Source organism: Vigna umbellata, chromosome 4 (genome assembly GCF_029865625.1).
Source record: "Vigna umbellata cultivar VRB3 chromosome 4, Vumbellata_1.0, whole genome shotgun sequence".
Classification (NCBI taxonomy): Eukaryota; Viridiplantae; Streptophyta; class Magnoliopsida; order Fabales; family Fabaceae; genus Vigna; species Vigna umbellata.
This window is the reverse complement of record NC_142168.1, coordinates 31,524,237-31,548,279: the sequence shown is the minus strand read 5'-3', so window position 1 is coordinate 31,548,279 and position 24,043 is coordinate 31,524,237. Positions and strand designations below refer to the sequence as shown.

The window sequence follows — 24,043 nt, the reverse complement described above, 5'->3', positions numbered from 1 at the left end:
TGGGATTTATTTCTAATTTTGAAGAGTAAAACCATTGATCTGTTGTGTTGAGAAATGGAAAAAGAAGAAAAGAATTGCCAAGACAATTTTATACAAAAAAATTAATATTTAATTCACAGTTTAATTAGATAAGTGCTTAAAAATACGTTTAATAACATTATTCTTTTGATTTTACTCACAAGACAAGAAACAATAAACACAACACAAAATGAAGGAAAGACTTTACACAGGAGAAAGCCAACTACAGTTCTTTGAAGGAAAAGCAGAAACAGATAATCAAGAAAAAGAAAAAAAAGCAGAAAGAAGTAAGGTCCATGAATGGTAGAGTGGAGGAGATCAATATCTAACGAGTCATGGCTGATGCAACACGTGGAGCTTCCAGGTTAGCTTTTTTCATCATTCTTTCCTCGTTTGCCTTCCAACCTAGAAAAATACATATGCAACTAATTAGAGGACCTTGTCCAGAAACCACATATGTGTGGGTTTTTTTACACTTCTATCATTTTTCATAATTTTTTCGCTTAAAATTAGACCACACGTTTATAAAAAGCATGTTTGTGTGCGTAAGTTGTTGATTGAGTAATTATATATACCTAATGAGGGGTCAAGTCCACGGTTTTTAAGTTCTCTGTGCTCTTGGCAAATAGCACAAACTAAACAACAATAGTGAACGCAGCAATCTGAGCATGGTTCTTCAGGTAAGTTGTAGAGAGATCTTAGCTTGATTCTGAATTTGTATGAATATAAGCATCCCAATCCAAAACAGCCAAGCCCACAAAATATCAAACGTGCACATGTAGCAGCTGCGATCAATATTTTCAACACATATTAGGAAACTAAGTAAAATATACTTTTGACTATGAAGTAACTTCCAAGTGGAACCATTTAAAGATTTCAGTTTACTCACATGTTCTTCCTTGATCTATAATTTCCGCATTACGACCAAAGGCCAAACGAGGACAGCACCACGTAAAACAACCTTCATGAAAACAAATGGAAGAATGTTAATATAAAAGACATAGTAATAAAAAGACACGGTGTGAATAGAGAACTTACAATTTCCTTTGTCGTCAAAGCAATCGTATAAACCAGTTGTCCATTTCCCAGTTGGTGGAGCATTGCTGTTTCGTTGTTGTGCTCTCTCACCTTCAACCTCGTACATTTTGAAGCAGATATAGCAGACACAGAATATATTTATATATCAGATTAAGAGATTAGAAACTCTGCAACTTTTTCCTAGTTCACTTCATTATCTTGCATATATATAGCCACTGGAAAAGCTCCATTGATTCACACACTCTTATGGCCCTGTTGTTGTTTATCCTATCAGAAAAGAGTTGCATTATATATATATATATATATGAGTTGTGTATATCTGTCTGTGATAAACTTTTCGAAATAGAAGGGTGGACTTAGAAATTCCACTACACTTTATTAAATCTAGCCATTAGTATATATACTGTTCTACTCACTTTAATATAAATTAGTTTATCTCTTGTCAAGCTGTTTAGCTATATATATTAGTTTAGAGTGGTTGCATATTCTTTCACAAGACCTAGTTTTGTTCTGCAAAACCAAGTTTATTCTGCCAAATTGTAAGCAAAGTCAATGGGTTTAAGAAGCTGTGAACAGTGATGGATATTAGCATGTCCGAATTTTTAAGCACTAAAATGGGGGGACATGACAACCTTAACTTCAGTGCCTAGAATAATTAATCGTTAAACAAAAAACATTTTTGTGCGACAGATGATATTCAAAGACTGGTAGAGTAAACTTGTTCGTGTAATCAACTCCGATGAATGATGTGCTGCTGGCAAATACAGAATAAGAATGAAAAAAGAAAACGGCCAATGACTTTGACTTCAATTGTATAAATAATTATACGAATTGTATATTAAGTTTGACAAAACGTTTAATCTAAATTGTAGATGGAACTAAATTTGATAAGGTGATTTTTTAATCAATTTCAGTTTTTTATTATATTATTATATTAACATTTTAAAATAACTTATCTAAATATCCAACTTGTGTCTTATTATCTTACTCTGTGCACTTAATTTTTTTTTACAGTTTATTAATTTAACTTATTCAGATTATTTATTTATTGTTTTATTTTTTATTATAAATTTAACGTTCGATAATAGTTAAAAGAGTATTTGAAATATCAAATAAACTTAATAAAATTTTATTAAAAGAACTAAATTCATTAACTTTTAAAATTGAAAAAGTAAATTGGTCTAAAATTAAAAAATAAGAGACTAATTTTAATTTTTATTTAAAAGAAACAAAAATATATTTAACTCATACATTTTTATAAAGTATTGCTTACATAAGAATTAATTGTATTTTTTATTTGTAAAAATGATTTTAATTTTCATTTTTATTTCAGGACAAAAACATAATTCACCTTATTATTATGAATCTGTTCGTTTTTGCGGAAACTACTGTTTACACCAATTTGCGATTACCGATTAAGAATGAAAATAGTGTTCGTTTTGATTGATTTGTGAGGAAATAAGAACGAGAAAATGTGGGATTGCTTTATTCTTCAATCATCGCATGAAAGGTGTGATTTGGAGGGATTTATGAGAAATTCTCATATCTACCCTCCCTTGCCGATTCATGTTCATGTGTTAAATCTAGTGTTTCTCATCTTTAATAATAATAATAAATATAATAATAATATTAAATATAATAAAAATAGTAATAATAATATTATTATTATTAAAATAAAAAAAAAATAATATTAATAATAACAAAAAATATTATTAATAATAATAATTATTATTATTATTATTATTATTTCAATTTACTAAATTACTATTTTTATTACATTTTAAAAATTAATTTTTTTTCTCTTATAAATATTTTTAGAATTAAATATAAAATTAACAATTATCATTTTGTATTACTTTAATAACTAAGGGCATTTTGGTAATCTTTAATTTCTATCAATTAAACAAATTTTTTTATCTATCACATCAATCAAATTCTACGCTAATTCTCACAAACTTTACTTTCAAATCCACTCTCAATTACCTCCCAATCCATTCAAATAAACAACAAAAAATGTATCCTCAAATTCTCTCAAATTCATCCCCTCACTCCCCAAATCATCTCCTCCAAATGAACACAACCTATAAGTTCCAATATATAGACATACTAAAGAGTATGTAAGGCACATGAAGTCTCTTCATTTTGGAAAAGTTTAAACCTACCTTTGGGATAATATCCACATATCATAATTAATCTCGAGAGTTTGATATTATAGTTATTATTTTTTACGATGATGTATCATTATGTTATTATATATTTATTATAAGTACAATCAATGTTGATCTTATACATACAACTAATATTCTCTAAAAAAATACTTATTTAATAATCACTGATACTGTTTACTATTTATAAAAGATTCAAACTTTCTTGTTAACATTGATGAAGAGATTTTTCCAAGTGAATCTCTCTCTTTTAAGTTGCAAAAAAATTTATTTTAACTATTAAAAATATTCAAGTAAGATTTTATCACATGTATGTAAACCACGATTAAGATCCCACTAAAATCATACCCTTTCCATAAAATTAACCATTTTTCTCACAAGAATACATTATAATTAACATAATTAATAATGATGCACCTAGAAAAACCCATGATCGGGTAAACAATATATTTGTGTTTTTAGGGGGACTATTACATCTAATTAAGTAGGGTTAAGTATGTTTTTAGTCTATAAACTATCAAGTGAATTTGTTTTTAGTCCCTCTTTCAAAGTAAGGTACATTTTAGTCATTATATTTAACAAAAACGTTAATTTTTTATCCTCTTAGAAGGACAAAAAATTAAGGTTTTTTTGAAGAAGGAGAGTAAAATGTACCTTACTTTGAAAGAGGGACTAAAAACAAATTCTCTTGATAGTTTAGGGACTAAAAACAAATTCTCTTGATAGTTTAGGGACTAAAAACATATTTAACCCAATTAAGTATTCTCTTTTACTTTTTTTCAGTTTATATTAGAAAAAAAAGTAATATCTAGAAAAAAAAGTCTCTAAAAAATTATTCTAACTAATATCAAAGGAAAATTAACAACAAATTGTAATTTATAAAGTTCTCAACAAATTTTAAATAAAAGAAAACATGAATTTAAAAATATGAATATTTTCAAATTGTTATTTTTAAATGTAATTTAAACTTATTTAATTTTAAATAATTTAATTAATCTTAACGAATTATACAATTTCAAACTAATATCAGTCAAACCTTTAATAGACATATATTTGATATAAAAAATTTCAAATTTTAACTTTGAGGTAAAATTTGCAATCATCTATTTTTAGTAATTCAATTACGTACTATCATAGATGTAGTTACATTTTTTTTTTAATTTTCTACTTAATCAACATATTTTCCAATTCATCCTATTTAAGATGTTAACTTAATTATAACATATAGGATAAACTACTCCGCTATTATTTTTGTAATTTCATTGTATAAAATATGAGTAGGGATTCATTTATTGCAAAAGTAATTGAAATAAAATCATTGTTAATCTCAATCTTCCATGCATGAGTAGGACAATGATTAAACATAATTAATAAACATTACATTTTATAAAATTTTATAATTAATTTTGATGTTAAATCATTATGAAGTTTTACTTTATTTAAAGAATGTCTATAAATATTATAGAAATATAATTGATAATTTATTTGATACAAAAATAATGATTAAATAATAAATAATTTTAATATTGTTGTAGGGTTTCTTTCTCTTTTTAGTCCATTGTCTTTTATTTTAATATTGTTAAAAAATAAATGTGAAAAAAAAAACTTAAATTATCTAAAAAAGCAACAAATTGAAATAAAAAAATAAACAGTCCAGTATATCAATTATTAAATAATCAAATTCTAAACATCTAAAGATTTTACAAAAAAGTAATTGAAATATAAAGTCGATACTTCGATTGAGTTTTTTTCTCTCACTTTGAAAACTTTTTGTAGCATTTATTTTTCAAATAAATATTTTTGCTTTCTTATAAAGACGTTAGAAATTCTAAAACATTTGTTTTTGTGTTTAAAAATGTAAACATAACAAATAAAAAAAGTATTTTTGTTTTTAGAAAATATGTTAGTTATATGAACTTATATTATTTTAATCAGCAACATTAATTATTACATATTTAAAATGAACATTTCCTAATCAATAATATAACTTTCTGTCTTCCTCTCTCATGAATTGTATCATATTAAATATCCTAATTCTCTATCATCTTTGTTATTGTATACAACTTATTAAAACAATATTTCCTTCTTTTTCATGGTCAAACTAAAATATAATTGTTGTTAAAATAATAATAAAAGAAATTGTTTCAATTGATGTATATACTTCTTTCTTAAAATTTATACTCAATTATGATTTTTTTTACATGAAAAAAAATTATTCTTTGCATAACTATATACAGTATATATCTCACAATCTCGATTTTAAAAATAGTTATCTAAGCATATAATTTTTTACTGTTTTCTTATCAAGAGAGGAACTAAAATGATTATAATAATCTATTTTTACAATTTAAGAATTAAAGTATATGAAAACTGTAATTTTTTTTTAAAAAATGCTATTAGTAAAAATATTTATTCACTGAGTTTATTTATTTAAAAATATCTATAAAATATCATCGAAAATTCCAAATACAAATGTAGAAGATTGAATTAACGTAAGATGAAAGAAGTATTGTGTCACATCACATCCCTTATCTCCTTTCACACACTCTCTGTCCAACTCATCAGTCAACACTAAGCAGTCTCTATACCCATTGCGACGCCAGGAGAAGCCGAAGAAGAAGAAGATGGATCCATCCCTAGTCTCGCAGGGTCACCCCTATGTCCCACTCGATTTGCACCTACCCGATTACTCTCCCTGCTTCCTTTCCATGTCCAACATTATCTCTGTCTTCGCCTTCTCCTCGTTGCTCATCGTCTCTCTCATCTGGATTTTCTCAGGTTTCAACACTTTCTTCCCACATTTTCAGAACCCATCATCTTATTTTAAACATTCTTATTTCAATTGTTTTCCTTAACAGGTTTTAAATCTCTGTGTGGGGTGTGTGTCTGGTGAGGTTTTTGTCACCATGATGGGTCATTGTTTTTTTTTTAAATTAAAAACCCTTTGTTCGAAACATTTCATTTCGGCTAAAGTTTGTGTATTTAGTGTTGGTTGCTTTTCAAAATTTGATTTTGAGTGTTACTGAGAAACTGGGGGTTAGATATTTCACATGTTTCAAGTGCCACAATTGAAAAGATTGCTTTTTTACCCTCTTTCGATTTGAAGTAGTCAGGATTAAAATAATCTGTCAAGCATTTTCTTCTATGTTACCATTGCTGTATCTTCCAATCTTGATTTGCATCTTTCAAACATTTGCTTCTCTGTGCAGTGTCTTCCAATCTTGATTTGCATCTGTCAAACATTTACTTCTCTGTGCAGTCAAACATTTGCTTCTCTATGTTACCAATGTGCAATGTCTTCCAATCTATTTGCATCTGTCAAACATTGTTTCTCTCTGTTACGAATGTGCAGTGTCTCCCAAATTGAATAGATCTGTTTTCTTTTTTGTTTTCCAGTCTTGATTTGCATTTGCTATGCTTCTGATTTATTGTTTAATAATGTGCTTTGGTATCAATATAATACAATCCAAAAGTAGTTGTTACCGGTTAACCATGTATCGTCTCTGAAACTAGTTACAGTCCTTGATTGTCAAACCCACTTTCGTAGTGGCTAACTGTGTAGTAGAACAAAATTATATGTGCCTTTGGTGGAGATTTACAATAAAAGTTCTATCTTATAGTAATCCAAGTAATAAAGATCTGTCATGTAATTGGAGAACAGTACCAAATGGACTTAAAAAATTGCATCTAAGTTTTGTCCTGACCAACAAGGACATTGGAAAGTATAATGTATTGGAGAGTGAAATTGATATGAGTGGTATGTTTAGGATGTCCGTGCTTTCCACTATGATTGTTATTTGAATTTTTGTGATCAGGTTGTGGGAATGGTGGTAGTAGGTTTTCTGATTGTGTTTAGATGATTTTGTATTTTTTTCAGGAGGTCTTAAGAAAAGGAAAGTTGACAGAGTGCTGATGTGCTGGTGGGCCTTCACAGGTCTTACACACATGATTCTTGAGGGCTATTTTGTTTTCTCACCTGAGTTTTTCAAGGATAAGAGTGGCTTCTACCTGGCTGAAGTTTGTAAGTTTCTTTAGCATTTGTCAGAAATGTATACAAATTGAAATTTGGATTTCCCTTTAAGGTATTTGCATTCTTTTAGCTGATGGAAGTTTTCTAATGAACAGGGAAGGAATATAGCAAAGGGGATTCAAGGTATGCAGGAAGGGATGCAGGAGTAGTTACTGTTGAAGGAATAACAGCTGTTTTGGAGGGTCCAGCTAGCCTCCTAGCAGTGTAAGTTGAACCTAAAGAACAAAAGATTCTACTAAGATAACTATAGTTGTGACTCTGCTGATAGAGAATCTTCATTAACTGAGTGACTGATTTCTGTTTCCAATAACATCTAACAAGACAAACACCTGTTGCTGTAGTAAGTTTACATTGGATTGAATGTTTCATCTGCTCTTGTTTTTCATTTCTCCAGGTATGCAATAGCTACGGGAAAGTCATACAGCTACATACTGCAGTTTGCCATTTCTTTGGGTCAATTATATGGAACTGCTGTCTATTACATCACAGCTATTTTGGAAGGTGATAATTTTTCTAGCAACACATTTTACTATTATGCATACTATATTGGAGCAAATTTCTCTTGGATTGTAATACCCTCTATCATTGCCGTCCGCTGTTGGAGGAAGATCTGTGCAGCATTTCGGCTTCAAGGAAGTCAGACAAAAAAGCCTAAAGCTCATTGATGCAGACATTTGAGTTTTAGGATAGCATTGTTGTATGAATTATGTGAATCGATTCTCTTGAACTACACGTGTAATTTGAGGAGGTGATGTTTTATGTTTTGAACAACTATTTCTGAAACATTGGTGTGAATTGTTTGGTGGTACATGGCAACACATAGACACTTGTGTAATTTTTATTTAGAATTTGATAGTGTTTAAATTTGGGTACTGTATTTATTTCTTAACATTAAAAAGTATACAAAACATTTAATCAGATTGCACATCAAGAAATCCTGGTCTTCATTCAACAATCTCAAGCATCCATGGAGATGCTATAGTCTTTAAGAAATTACATATATGCATTAGTTTTGAGTAATTTTATCAGATTCCTTAAGAGTGCCTGCTAGTATACTTTTTCTTTTTTTTCAAGATTCTCCATTTTTTTCACTTATATTTCTGAGAAACTTACTGCTGACAATTCAAAACTGATATTGTTTGTTGTAAAAGTCGGTTGTTTGTACTTGATTTTTGGTTTCAATTTCTATTAAAGTGGTAAAATCTGTCAGTTTGTTTGATTTTGGTCCATCAATTTCTATTAATGTAAATCTATAATTTATTGATTAAAAAATAATCTGTAAAAAAGTTGAGAGTAAAAGTAATTTAAGTTATTGTTGAAGTAAATCAATCCCTAGTATATATATTAATAATATTATTTTGTATTTGAATATCTTACTAAAAGATATTAGGTAAAGTATTTCAATATATTATAACATTCTATATATTTAATATTTTAATAATAATCTAATAAAAATTAACAAGTAACGGAATAAATATTAATAAAAATATATACACACTATCCTCAAAACGTGCATAGGGCATAATCAAAAGAGAAACAATATACCTAAATAAATTACAAAAAAAACAAATAAAGCAACTACAAAATATACCCTAAATACAAAGCAAACATATGGATTAAAGTGAATTGATATCCTATTTTTAAAACTTTCAAATGTTAGGTTTAATTCAGCACATCATATGTAGAAAAAAAAAGTTAATCATAGAGCCATTGATTAATTCTGTTTCATGTTGTATATTTTCAATAAGATAAAATAAAAAATAAAAAGAACGAAAAGTGGATTACGTAGCTTATATATATAAGTGAAAAAACACATGTGGGATGTCGATCTAAACATGCTATTTGTTCTGGTCCCATGTACTTTCACATTTAAATAATTTCAAGTTTCTTTTTCCCCTTTGATATCTTATTTTTTATTTTTAATATAGTTTTTATTTTATTTTAAAAAAATTAATATAACTCTTTTTCATGAAATTGGTATTGACAGTTTTGAAATTGATTTTTCCAATCCTTCAATCTCTATTATTACTCATTACACCTTCAGGTTACCTTCCAAAATCCTATTAAAACTAAATTCAACCATCCCAAACCCATCCTATTAAAAGTACCATTTATTTGCGGTTGTTTTGAGCATAACAATAAAGAATGAAAAAGTTATATTTACTTTTATTATTAAAATTTATTATTATTTTTATTAAAAAAAGTACACACACTTATTTCACAATATATATATATTTCCATATATTATAAATAAACTTGAAGGTTGTAGCACTGCAAAAATATTTATCAAATTTCAGTCTACAATTTATTATTCATAAATAAACTCTTGAAGCGGCGTTTTTAATGTTAAAGAGTATCATAATCTAACCAAATTTATGTTAAGAAAATATTGATATTATTTTTAATTTTATTGTACAACATAAAAATATTATATTAAAGTTTGAATAATAGATTTGTTTTTCTTTTTAAATATTTTAAGAAAAAATTGAAGAACGGTCAGATATTCAAAGTGTTCCTTGAATTTGTATAATAGATATGTGAATGTGACAAACTAGATAAACACTTTTATTCTACCACTGTAAAATAATTTTGAGTCAATTCTATTGTATATAAAATAAATTACAAAAATAAAATAAGTCAACCCATCAATCTCGGTGAATCAAATCAAATTACAAAATATCTAACTTACAAAAAAATAATCAGATAGAACTTACTATTTTTTAACTTACCTAAACCCTGTTGACTCACTTTTATACTTCTAAATCTTATATTGAAATATACATTATTTTTTATTACTTTACTAGCAATCATGATTATACATAATCTTTTCCAGGATATATATTTTCTAAATATGATATAATTTAATTAAAAAATATAACATTTTAATATCATCACCGTTAAAGTTTATGAATTTACGTACTAAATTTAAATTTCAAATTTGTAACAATAATTTATATTTCATTGTTTTATGATTTATATTTGTTATAATAATTGCATTTTTCATTATAATATTTATACTCATTATAATTACTACACTTCACGAACATTTCATTTCTAATCACAATAAATATTTATTTCAGTTATTCATTTAAACCCATGCACATTATTATTGTACATTTTAATATCCAAAAAATGGTAACATCCAACTTATATATAACTATATAATATAGCAGTCCACATTTTTAATATAAAAAAAATTAGAATAAGACTGTAAATAAGGTATTAAGTTACACTCATCCCAAATTTAGTCATAATTTAAAACTAAACACCTTAGAGTATTTCAAAATGATAGAACTTAATTTAGAAACTCCTAAACAAACTAAGCTGCAACATCATCACCATCCAGGGCCTGCTCCAGGAGTACCTCATCCACCTATGCTCACATCCAAGTAGATGATCATTGCAAAAGAAAAGCACACACAAGAAAAACACAAACACAGAAGCAAGGGTGAACTAGATATACGAAAATCATGTTATAACAATCACATACAACATGCAAGTTTAATTCAAAGTCAATGAACCATACAACACCACTTGTTACACTTTACACTTGACTCGTCCGAACATAGAATGATTGCCGAGCTATGGCGGGTCATGCACTCGTGGTGGCTTCTACTGCTTTGCAAAGTCATTGTCGATGGATTTCACCCTACCACACTCACGAGGTTAGTCTGTACCGCGCCTTGGAGCATACTGGGAGCCTCCAAGACTAAGACCTCCCGCTACTACTCACGACATGGTTTAATCCTCTCTACTTGAGAATGATTGACCATTGTAGTTTCAGGATAACCCCCAAGACTGAGCTTCCATGCAAATCATTCTAAACACACTGAAAGGGCACCGGCATGAATCCCCCCTTGAGGATCATGGAATTACGTCCAATACTGATACTTTTCACTTTAACACCAACATGATAATGCATACATAAGCCCTTAAAGCAACTGGAACAATTAATTAAAATAGCATACTGGAATAAATAGAAATATAGGCCGAACAGAAAACATCAACACATAATGAGCAAGACCGAACACACTGTGAATGGTGGAGACCGAACGGTATCTCACTTTCCAAAGGACAGGACCGAACGGTCCATAAAAGATAAGACTGAAGAAGTGGCCGAACACTATTTAGGACCGACCACTAAGAGAGACCAAACGCTACCAAGATCGTGTGCTACCAAGATCGAACGCGACCAAGACCGTGTGCTACTAAGACCGAACACTACCAAGACCGTGTGCTAGTAAGAACTCAAACAAACCCTACAAACCACCCAATGGGTGATTGAACAGCTCTTTAGAACTAAGTTTTGACAAGAAATTGAAGGAGAAGGTTTCTAGTTACATGAAATCAGTAGAATAACATGCCCTAGGTTCCAAAACAGAGGAGGAAAAGGGAGAACTACTTACCGGTCAGAATGAAAGAAGTAATCGGTTCAAAATAAAGCTCTCTACGCTGTGGACGCTTGGACACCACCTAAACGGACATGCACTGAGTCAGTGAGTGTAGAGGTTAGAGAGAAGGTAGAGGAACTTGGAGTTCTGAGTTCTAAAGAGAGATTGAGTGTTTATGCTAATGAACCATGATATATTTAAAATCTATTTATATCAAAATAAAATCTGGTCTCATTAGTATAATACACATATTCACTCTTTTAACCCTTTTTCAGGGTCTCACAAAAATCTACATATAAATTTTTAAATACAATAATAATTATTTTATTTTATTATAAATTTTTTAAAAAGTCCGTACGCACGGGTCCCATGGTAGTTTATTTTTAAATGTCAGTAATTTAAATTTCAAAACTATTATTATATTATATATATCAATAAAAAAATTGAAAACAATAATGAAGATGGACTATTTATTCACTTGAAATAATTATACACCACTAATTTTCATAATAAAATTACTGTTCTTCTCTTAAAAAATATGCAATTTATATTATTTCTCAATAATAGTACATAGACATAAAGCATTCATAGACTACACAATGCTTCCATAATTATTGGTTGGAATAAGGATGGAAATGTGACTATAGTGCTCTGTATAGTATCTTTCGTCTGGAGGGAAAAAATAGAGATAATAAATAGAAAAATAAGTTCAGAAATAGATAATTATTTTAAAAATTATGTAGTTTTATTAATTTAATACAAATTTTAAAAATATTAAAGGAAGTTTATAAGAAATGAAATAAATAGATTTCAACGTTTTTTTTTTCTCCTTTCCTTAGCCTCCATTCTTTCCGACCAGAATAAATAATAAATAATTTTGTGTTTGGTGGTTGATATTGTGTTAAACGTGATTATGAAGAACGTTATAATCAACTTCACATCACAAAGAATAAAATAGGGAACATTTATAAAAGTTCGCTACGTAATAAATAATATTAAGAACACTTTTGTGACTTTACATTCGTCGGTGAGATTTTGATTTTCTTAAACATTGCAATTATTTAAAATTCAGTTTAAGCGTATAAATTAATCTTTATACACTAAATTATTAGTTTCATTTTTCTACTTAACATTTTTCTAAATGAATTCTTATCCTCACAAAATACTATATATTTTTCATCGGTATGTCTCTTATGTTATTTCTATTTTCATTTATAATTGAATAAATAAAATATGTTACACAGGATAAAATTAAAAATATACGAAATAGAAATGGTAACATTTCATTTGACAAATTTTAGTAATATATTTTAGGATTTTAACATTGATAAAAATATTTATTGATAATAATCATAGTTTAAAATTTTATTATTGACAAATATTCTCCCTAGTAAATTATGTCGGTAAAATAGGTACGGATATTCTTTCTTTAGGTTTTGACTGTATGTGGCAAAATTAATTGATAATGAATTTTTTTAAATTTGTTGGAAATTTGTTGGTAATTGAATTTTTTAAAAATTCATTGATATATATCATAGTTATTGAATTTTGAAAATGTATTTTTTAAAATTCATCGATAATTTTGTCAATAAAATATTCATGATTTTCTAGAAAAGTCTCAAAATATTTATTATAAATATATAAGAGATGGGTGATAAGAAGAAGAGAAGAGAGACAATGAGAAAGGAGGAATAGTAAGTGTTGACAATAGTGATAATGACAATAATGCTAATGACAATTACATTAACAATGACGACGACAACAATACATGAAGAAGAAGATGAGAAATATGAGGAGGAGAGGAAGGGAGAGCCAGAGGCACTAGACAATAACAGTGAAGACAACTATCAAATAGTGACAAACACAATAATGTTAACACATGAGCAGGAGGAAGAAAAAGAAAGAAAGAGAAGGAGGAAAAAAAGAAAAAAATCACAATATTTGTCAAAAGAAGTAATTATGACAAATATTTATTGATAAAATTAAATTATTAGTATAATAACAAATGAATTTTTTAGCATAGGTACTTATTGACAAAATTTTTATTTATAAAATATTTTATAAACAAATTTTTTTATTGTTCGTAAGCGCCAATAACTTTGCTTTATTGACAAATTTTGATAGTTAATAAATCCAATTCTTTTTTTAATGTATTACGTATAACAATATAATAGGAGATCTCTCGTTTAATGTTGATTATAATACTTAAAAGTAAATAAGTACATGTGTATTTATATCATTTATAGAAATATAGTTCATCACTTGTGTAATAAATTTATAATATTTATTATAAATCAAATAATATAATTCATACAAATAAATAAATAAACAAATAAAATCTCTAATAAAACATCTCATTTCACCTTCTTCCACATGTTACTAAATATTCATTTTGCACAATTTCTAGAAAATAAAACATCACTAAATAAAAATAGTACCTTTTTCAATTGAAAGTGTTAAATACTCCTCACGTTAAATCTTTCATCCATATAAGAACGTAAGAATTGATTTAAAAAAATATAAAGAATCAAACCATGATGAAAGAAAGGTGGATGAAGATAGAGAAAGGCGGTGGAAGGTAATGGGAGACCAAACATAGGAACATCAATTTCACATGGAACATCATCGTGCTTTGCTTTCAAAGGTAAAAGTAAACACGTTTTTCATATCACATTCAATGCCTAACTATATTAGACTTTGTTTGAATGAATTTGGAGGAGTGTAATTGAGGGGATTTGAGAGGATTTAAAGATAAATTTTTTATTGTTTATTTGAATAGATTTAAAGATAAGTGAGAGTGAATTTGAAAGTAAAGTTTGTAAGAATTAGTATAGGATTTGATTGATGTGACAGATTAAAAAATTTATTTTCAAATTCACTCTCACTTATCTCTAAATCTACTCAAATAAACAACAAAAAAATTCACCTTCAAATCTTCTCAAATATCTCCAATTACTCTTCTCCAAATCCATTCAAATAAACAAAACCTTAGGATTCAGGTCACACACGATAGAAGGAAAGGAATTCTTCCTTACTAAATAAATAAATATACAATTTCAAATTATATTAATGCAAACTTTATTAAATATTGCACTATATATAATAGTTGAGTGCCAGAAATGATCTCTTATGCTTGTAATGTCATCTTTACGTCTTCGACATTGTATCTATCAGTTTTTTTGTGGTGTACCAGGACTCACACTAGACACGTAGTACTATGTACTGAAATTATTTATCTTCACTTGTACCTCTTTTGTATCTTTCTTACCAACTTCTGGGTTACCCACTGTCAAATTCTCAGCTTTTCTTTCATTTTTCTCCCTGTCATCGAAAGTGGTATTTAAGATGAGAATCACTTCAACCGAAGAATAATTTATGTATAAATTTGTTAAAAATTTTAATATTTCGAATTTAATTTCTTTTAAATAATATTTTTAGCATCGATTTGTAATAGTTTTATATAAATAGCATTTTAAAAAATATAATTTATATATTTAAATTATTTTTAATTTCAATTTTTAAGCGATAAAAAAACTATTGAATATATAATATCAAAATTAGTTTTACAATTTGCAATACATGTCAAAATCTATTCAGATATTTATGACAAATAATATATACTAATTCTTTTTTATTTTCACATAAAAAACAGTGTGGTCTATAAATACCTTAAACTCATATCTTAATTCTCATAAAGCAAATAAACGATTCAGAAATGTTGCTTGAAGCACTAGCTATCCTCTTCATCACACTGTCATTCATTGTTTTTGTGTTTCAAAACAAACATGATGGGAGAACTGCACCAGGTCCCAAACCCTTGCCAATTATCGGTAACCTTCATATGCTAGGAAAACTCCCACATCGAACCCTTCAATCTCTTGCAACAAAATATGGTCCCATAATGTCCTTAAAGCTAGGGCAGGTCCCAGTAATAGTGGTTTCTTCTCCACAAATTGCAGAACTGTTCCTGAAAACCCATGACATTGTTTTTGCCAGCAGACCCAAAATCCAAGCCACAGACTTTCTCTGTCATGGCAGCAAGGGTTTGGCTTTTTCTGAGTACAGTGCGTACTGGCGCAACGCGAGGAAAGTGTGCACTGTGCAGCTTCTGAGTGCCTCAAAGGTTGAGATGTTCGCTCCTCTGAGGAAAGAAGAGCTGGGAGTGTTGGTGAAGTCGCTGGAAAATTCTGCAGCATCTGGTGAGGTTGTGGATCTGAGTGAGTTGCTGGGGGAGCTTCTGGAGAACATCGTGTTCAAAATGGTGTTGGGGCGTGCCAAAGATGACAGATTTGACTTAAAATGGCTGATTCTTGAAGTGATGAACTTGGTTGGAGCTTTCAATCTTGCAGATTACATGCCCTGGGTTGGGGTGTTTGATCTTCAGGTATCAAATTCAATCACATATCTTGCAGCTACAACTTGTTAGCATATGCACTCAATTTTCATGACATGATGGAGTGGTTAAATAATATATATATATATATATATATATATATATATATATATATATCCAAATGAATTTGAAGCAACATATATAAAAGAAAAAAACTTAATTAAAAAAATATTTTCACACACGCGTATTTTTTATATTTATTTGATATTATTCTTCATATTTTTTACTTTTTTTTTGTCTTTAAAAAAAACAATACTTTGACCTACATAAAACTTTTAATATAATAAATTTTGTCTTAATGTAAAAATGAACAATATTGTTTTATTTTAAAAAAAATTAAATAAAAAAACAGAACTAAATTAAAATCAAAATAATAATCTGACATTGACCGTGTGATAATATTTGTCACTATCATATGACTTTAAAAATCTAACTCATGACAACAAAATTTTTATTAAATTTTTTTTTAAAAATAAAATTAAATTAAAAAAATTAATAAATCACACATTAACATATGACAATTTTTTTAGAAAAAAAATTAATTATGACAGACGCAATTACAATTTGTTAAAAAACAAAAATTAACTTGATACACTCCCACCATCCAAATAATTAAGCTTAAGGATAATAATTTTATATCATAAATTATCAATTTAAAGTTATATATTGAGCAACGATACTTTTATACTCATTAGATTAACATTAGAAAACACATTATAGGAATAAAATAGGTATAAGTTTTTAAATGTATTATTAAATATGTGTAAAAAGTATGTTTATCAAAGTATCATTATTATTAAATATTATTATTTTAACATTTAATGAGTTTTTAAACATATTTAACCTTCATTGTTTTATCTTTAATCTATCTCTTTCTTTATAAATAAAAAAATAACCATTTTTTATAATTAAGGTGGTGCATAAAAATATTTTCCAAAAAAAAAAAAACACATACATATATATATATATATATATATATATATATATATATATATATATACTTTTTTTTATTGTAGTTTTCATTCATTTATTATCCTTCTCATCGATTTTCGAGAACAAAAGAAAAAGTTCAGCCTTATGATTGTTGTATAATTTGCTTCTGTCCACCAATCAATAATGAAAAAACTACTTTTACGAAACAGATACATTTTTCAGTCACAAAAATGATATTTTGACATCTTGAGAGTTGTATATAGGTATTGATTTGATTATTTTAATATAATAAAAATATAATAAAAGACATGGTGTTATAACAAATTATTAAAATAATAAGAAGAGTTGTGATATAAGAAAGAGAAGGGTTGTAAGAGATATAAAGATCATTTTCAATCTTTGTCTTTGAGTGCTTAAAGTTGTAAATGGGCGATCACACACATATACTAGCTAACAGGATAACGATATTTTGATAATATTTTTTGACAACATTTTAACATTATTTACGTATCATTATGTGATTGGTTCATGTTAGTGTTTATAATTATTATTGATTGTGGAGTAATTTTGGACCAACCACAGAATGACACATAAATAATATTAAAATGTTGTAAAAAAATGCTGTCAAAATATCATTATCTATACTAATAATATTGAGATATGAGTTGAATGTTATCTAGGAAATATAGAGATTTAAGTATGAGGTGAAAATATCTATAATTATCTCTCAGATGATGGGAAAATGAATTTAAAGTTACATATTAAATAAAATTATACGGACAATTCAGATTTCACTAGCGGTGAATCTAGACAAAGAAAACTGTTTTTATATTTTAAAATTTAAGTAAAAATGTTTTTATTCAAGCAGTTTTATTTAAGATAAAAATAAGCTATTATCAAAATCCATAATCAGAGCAAGATGTTTTGAATAAAAAATCAGTCTTTTCATATAAAAATAATCTATTATTATAAAATGGTTTTTAGAGAATTAATATTCATTATCGTACTAGGTAGGTTCTAATTGTAATATTATAATATCACGTTAAAAAGAAAATTTTAGATTTAATTTAATTTTAAAAGTTTAACTACATAATTTAGCTTATGTATTGTAAATTTAACTCGTAAAACTTTCAACATTTATTTTGACTCTAAACCTTTTTATTTATTAAATTTATCATTTATGTTTGTTATATTTTTATTTGTGTTTATTCCTTTATATATTTTTTATCTAGCAACATTATACATAAGTGGTCCACAAAAAATTGTTTACACCACATGTTCATGGTAGTGTTTATCTAACTTTTGACATACTTTCTATCTTTGAATAAAAGTCCCTAACTCCATAAATAATCGAAACGTTTGTCGGTCGTACCTATTCACATTCACGGACCACCAACTAATATACAATCAATTTTTAGGGTAGTATGATTATTTAAAAAACAAATTTTTGTATTTATAAAAATATAATAAATAAAATGGTTGATGGAAAATAATGTAAAAAATTAATAGATATTAAACATATTTTATGCAATCTATACAACCATAGTTTATACATGCAACCAACCACTCTGCAGGGACTAACAAGAAGATTAAAGAAAACAACCAAGTTATACGATGAGCTATTGGAGAAAATAATCCAAGAACACGAGAGTAATCCATATGATAAAGATAAAGAACGCAACATGGACTTTGTGGATATTTTGCTGTCACTCATGCACGAATCCGATGATGTTGAGAATCACCAAGACGCCATTGATAGAACAAACGTAAAAGGTATCATATTAGATATGCTTACTGCAGCATTTGACACCTCTTCCACAACAGTAGAATGGGCCATGTCACAACTCTTGAGGCACCCAATTGTCATGAAGAGACTTCAACAGGAGCTAGAACATGTGGTCGGAATGAACAGACACGTGGAGGAAAATGACTTAGAAAAGTTATCTTATTTGAACATGGTGGTGAAGGAAACATTAAGGTTACACCCGGTTGCACCTTTGCTATTACCTCGTGAGTGTAGAGAAGATGTAACTATTGATGGTTATTTGATAAAGAAAAAAACCAGGGTTATGATAAATGCTTGGGCTATAGGGCGAGATCCTAAAGTTTGGGACAGGGCTGAGATTTTCGACCCTACAAGGTTTGAGAGTAACAACGTAGATGTTCGTGGAAAAGACTTTCGGATTTTACCATTTGGGTCGGGTCGAAGAGGGTGTCCTGGGATTCATTTGGGTTTGACCACTATTAGTCTTGTTTTGGCTGAATTGGTGCATTGTTTTGATTGGAAGCTTCCATTGGGAATGTGTTGTGATGAGTTAGACATGGAAGAGATATTTGGACTCACCACACCAAGAAAGAAGCATTTGCTCACTAGACCAGTTTATCGACTGGCTATTTAGGTTAAGAGAAGGTTGGTATTAATTTTAGTTTGAATTTGAATTTGAATTTGAGACATGTGACACATTTAACAATATGATAAAATAATTTGAACAATGATTTTGTTTTTATAGATTTTCTGTTTGTGGTTTTGCAATTATAAGTTTATAAGTTAGATGATCAAGGAGTCTTTTAAAAATTCAAAATCAGTTAGAAGTCTTTTATTACTTAAAAATGATAATACGATGTGTACCATAGGATACCCAACGGTCAACCAGTAACAACCACTGAAGGTTACTGTAATGACGTTCGACCACACAGCTTGGTCGATCACTTGATAACCAACCGTAATAGCTTACGACCACGTGACGCTCTCGACCATTTGAGGCTCGACAGCCGCATAAGCGATGTCGCGACATGAGACATACGTCCGACACGTCATCCACCTAGGTCGACACGAATGATGATCGACATACAGAGGCTCGACAGACAACCGCATAAGCGATGTCGCGACATGAGACATACGTCCGACACGTCATCCACTTAGGTCGACACGAATGATGATCGACATACAGAATGTGACACCGTGATCTAGCAGTTAAGCAGTTACACACCTTGACTGAATAACGCCGCGAATCACGACCATATATCGTGGAAATAATTGACTCAGTGACAGCGCACAATTCGACGGTTACAACTTCCACTTCAGTAACTGACCGGATTTTCAGGTAAACGGTTTATTATGTTAATTTAAATATACGAAGCACACCAGAAAAAAGGTACGTTTTTCCCCTAAGAGAAAATTGATTGAGATTTCTCATATTTTCGAACAACACCCCTGTTGACTTGAGCGTCGGAGTGCCTTTGCAGGTACCCAGCCCACTTTGCTTACGAAGATCCGAGAAGAGAAAGAGAAATATAACACAGTGAAGCCAGCATCAGAGAGAAAGGGAGCAAGGTTGTTAGGTTCGTATCTTGGTCTCTACATCCCTACTGAAACACGATGTATAATATACAAATAGAAAAATCTATTTTTATTAGGTTTGTTCAATTTAAAATTTTGTTAAGAAAAGCTATTTTGAGTTTAAGATTTTTAAAATCAATTATCTTTATTTTACTTTGACTTAACTGTGAGAATATAAACATGTTGTTCATATGAAAAAAAAATGATGATTTTTACTGTAACTTGATTTATCGCTTTCATAGATTTTTTTATCAGTTTTTGTTTTATATCTGATAATTTATTTTCCTATATTTATGTTTCTTACCATTTAAGTTTTCAATTATTCAAATTTTTATATTTATCCTCGTTTCTCCAAACCATATTAATTATCTAAAAATACAAAAGTACTATCAATAGAAAGAAATGCATGAATTCGTAAGTAATATTCACATAAGATAGAGATAGTACAAAGTTATTAGGACGAAGGATAATTAATATATGATAAGGATTTTAGTCATGATTATTTTTAGATGAGATAAAAAATGATAATTTTTTAGTTTCGATTATAATCAAACGATTATTATTAAGTTTTGTTTTCTTAAATTAAAACATAAAACTATAAATAAATAATAAAAGAATATAAAAAATATGGATTAAGTCTAAGTTTAATTAGCAACTGAGTTTAAATACTTTTTTGTTTAAAAAAATATTTAATTTTAAGAGTATTAAATTAAATAATATTTTAAATAAAAAAATATTAGGCTTTGGTTATTTCAAAATCAAAGTCAAATACTAGTTTATGTTTTGTTATAGTTGTAACCGACATTTTTTTTATTTTTTTTGTTTTTTTTTACATATTAAACATGCACAAAATATCATATAACTAACACAAACATAATACACTATATTTATCACATTCAGTTAAGCTAAAATCTAATACAAGTAAATTTGTTGAATACTAATCCAACATATATCAAACATAAAAAAGCATTGAAAAAAAAAATACTTTAATATAGATATATAAAAAAATTAAAACATTAAAATTTTTCTATTGAATTTGAGAGCCAAAACAAGTTAGAACCAGAAGCTTCGCAAGTATTCAAAGTACCAAGTGATAAATTTTATTTGATGTGAAGAATCTAAACAACAAATAATTGTATTAGCCTTTTAAATAAAATAAAAAAGAAAAGAAAAATTAATGAATTTCTCTCACGATTTTGAGATGAAAGCAAAATGGAGGTTATGAAGTTGGGAATGTGAGATGAAAGCAAAATGATGACAAAACATATAACAAAAATAATAGAGAAAGATAGAAAACACTAACACCTTCCTAAAAGTTTTGTTAAAAATAACTTTACAAAACACTTTATGCTTCTACTATAATAAAAATTGAAATCAAATATTCTCATTCAGATAAAATAATTATTTAAAATTTAAAATTTTAAAAATTTTGATTGTTTACCTCAAACTAAAACAAAAATATGTGAATTGAATTATTTATATAATTGAATTTAAATACTCTCAATCAAATTACATAATTAAAATAATTAAAAATTTTAAAAAAATTTCGCACACCTTTAAATTTTTGTTAATAAGAAACTAATTAAAGCATAAATATACTTATAGTTTCGGTTTCTTTTGTAAGTGTGACCAATAAATTCCCAATATTTATAAAATTATCATCACATTTTTGTATGTTTGGATTTATAAAATTTGTTTCCAAGAAATTGAATTTTGAATTATGATAGAGAGAAAACTAGTTGGAAAACAAGTCGATTCCAATAAAATCGAATTCTTAACTTAATTTTTTTATTTTCATTTATAGAAAAGAGAAAGAGATTTAAAAAGAAAAATTGTAAAAAATAACAATTTAAAGTAGCCATTTCCATCACGTTGCATGCCTTTGTTTTTCTTTCCTTATTTTGAATGGTAGCTGAGGAGTGATATTGGTTTTTTACAAAAAAATCAGTGCAAATTTCTTCTCCTTAACTAAGATCGAACCATTCTTGTATCTCGCAAATCTTTTTCCTTTCCTCTTCGCAAATTCTTTCAAACAAAGAATAATATTCACTCCATTCCATCTTCGCAAATTCCCTTTAACAATATCATTATTTAAAACGAACACTATGTTAAGGTCCTAGTCCTTACTTATATATAAATAATATACAATTTCATATTATATTAATGTAACTTTTTTTAAATATTAAATATAAAAAATTTGAGTGTCAGAAATGAACTCATATGCTCTGTGGTGCCTCCTTTTTTAAATCTAAAGAAAAAGGGAAATATTGGTTTAATATTGATGTACATTATCTCTGTTTTATATATATATATATATATATATATATATATATATATATATATATATATATATATAATTGTGGTGTATAAAGGGGACTCAGTACATACAACTAAGAGTGATTTTTCATGCACCTCCTATTTTATTTCTGTACCTCCAAAATTTTAATTTTATTCTTTTTTATTAAGAATCAACTGACTTTTAAAAATTGATTAAGAGATTTTTTTTTTAGTTTTTCTTAACCGATTTGGAAAACCAATTAAAATTTGAATGATTTTTGAAATGTTTAAGACTCTCAGTTTTTTAAAGTTGACTGATTCTTAATAAAACGGAGAATTTAGAGTTACAAAAGAAAAATTAGAAAGGTGGAAGGAGAATTGCTCTTAAATTCGAAAGTACATACACCTAAACCTTAAATTCGGAATCAATAATTGTTCCGTCTCATTTGCTTCATATGTACTATATTAAAATATTATAAAAAATTTACGTTAAAATATCTTTTTCTTTTACCTACGTATTTATATATTATTTAGCCTGAATATTGTAATTGTTTCTTGTGTATCTTTCTTACTTGTGTTCCAGGACTTGTGGAAAGGATTTGCCCAGACTGAAATAAGAGATTTGCAACTTTTGAAAACGACATTTTAGTTTAATTTCTTTGTGGGATTTAAGGTGATAATGACTCCAATCTAGAAATGATTTATGTATTAATTTCTTCAGAGAGTGATTGTACTTTTATACAATATTATTAGGGTTAATTATTACATTTGAAATTCAGTAACTGATAAACATTGTGGTCTATAAATACCGTAAACTCATCTTATTTCTCATAAGCAACAAAACTATTCACATATCTTGCAGCTATAACTTGTTAGCATATGCACCCATCAGATCTTATAGTTTATATTGGTTTATTAACCTCTTCACTATTAACATTTTTCTTTTCATATTAGTCTGTCTAAATGCTAATTTTAATTTTTCTAAAAAATCAAATTTTGTTAGAGATAAAAGAATTAAGAATTTTTACCTCATTACTATAAGGTGATCCAGTAAATCCTATAAATTATTGACATAAGAAATTATATCTTCCAAAAAAATTACACTAACTAAGGAATTAGACCCACTAATACATCACCACCAGTAGTAGAAACATATAAATTTTTAAGGATATAAAATTATATTTGTTGTTACTTTTGTTTTACAGTACACATGAAACATTTGAGAAATTATCATTTTACGTTTCACTAACCATTTGACAATTCAATTTTTAGACAATATAATCATTAAAACTATTAAACTTTGGTACAAATCATGATTAATTCACACCTATCTTTTTGTTTTTCAATACTCAACTTTACAATTACATAAATTGTTATTTTAGTATACTATAATAAAAAAAATGAACTGATGTGTTTCAGAAACAATAATATTAAGGTTTATTTAACCCTTATACATGC

The 24,043-nt window shown here is 27.7% G+C and overlaps 3 protein-coding genes across 5 annotated transcripts; 2 read left to right on the top strand and 1 right to left on the bottom strand.

The window, feature by feature from the left end:
• Window positions 1-142: 142 nt before the first annotated feature.
• LOC124833145 (protein PLANT CADMIUM RESISTANCE 7-like) lies at window positions 143-1,311 on the bottom strand. The gene is made up of 4 exons (XM_047307542.2): window positions 1,057-1,311; window positions 908-979; window positions 594-803; window positions 143-423 (listed from the first exon to the last, which is right to left on the bottom strand). Exons 1-4 carry the CDS (start codon window positions 1,160-1,162, stop codon window positions 344-346), a joined length of 468 nt encoding a protein of 155 aa, XP_047163498.1. The 5' UTR covers window positions 1,163-1,311; the 3' UTR covers window positions 143-343.
• A 4,409-nt stretch (window positions 1,312-5,720) lies between these two features.
• On the top strand, window positions 5,721-8,128 carry HYD1 (C-8,7 sterol isomerase). Its single transcript, XM_047307540.2, has 4 exons — window positions 5,721-5,999; window positions 7,099-7,242; window positions 7,347-7,455; window positions 7,646-8,128. The coding sequence occupies exons 1-4, from the start codon at window positions 5,846-5,848 to the stop codon at window positions 7,914-7,916; spliced, it is 678 nt and encodes a 225-aa protein (XP_047163496.1). The 5' UTR covers window positions 5,721-5,845; the 3' UTR covers window positions 7,917-8,128.
• Window positions 8,129-15,323: 7,195 nt separating this feature from the next.
• Window positions 15,324-23,419, top strand: LOC124833126 (cytochrome P450 CYP736A12-like). 3 transcript variants are annotated; one of them, XR_015785978.1, is made up of 4 exons: window positions 15,324-16,026; window positions 18,543-19,378; window positions 19,603-20,310; window positions 23,169-23,419. XR_015785978.1 is itself a non-coding variant. In XM_088113322.1 (3 exons), exons 1-2 carry the CDS (start codon window positions 15,358-15,360, stop codon window positions 19,365-19,367), a joined length of 1,494 nt encoding a protein of 497 aa, XP_087969448.1. In that variant the 5' UTR covers window positions 15,324-15,357; the 3' UTR covers window positions 19,368-19,378; window positions 19,603-23,419. The 3 variants fall into 3 exon arrangements, 2 of the variants coding, with proteins under 2 accessions (XP_087969448.1, XP_087969447.1); XM_088113322.1 differs by having other exon boundaries at window positions 19,603-23,419; XM_088113321.1 differs by lacking the exons at window positions 19,603-20,310; window positions 23,169-23,419 and having other exon boundaries at window positions 18,543-19,477.
• The last annotated feature ends 624 nt before the right edge of the window (window positions 23,420-24,043 follow it).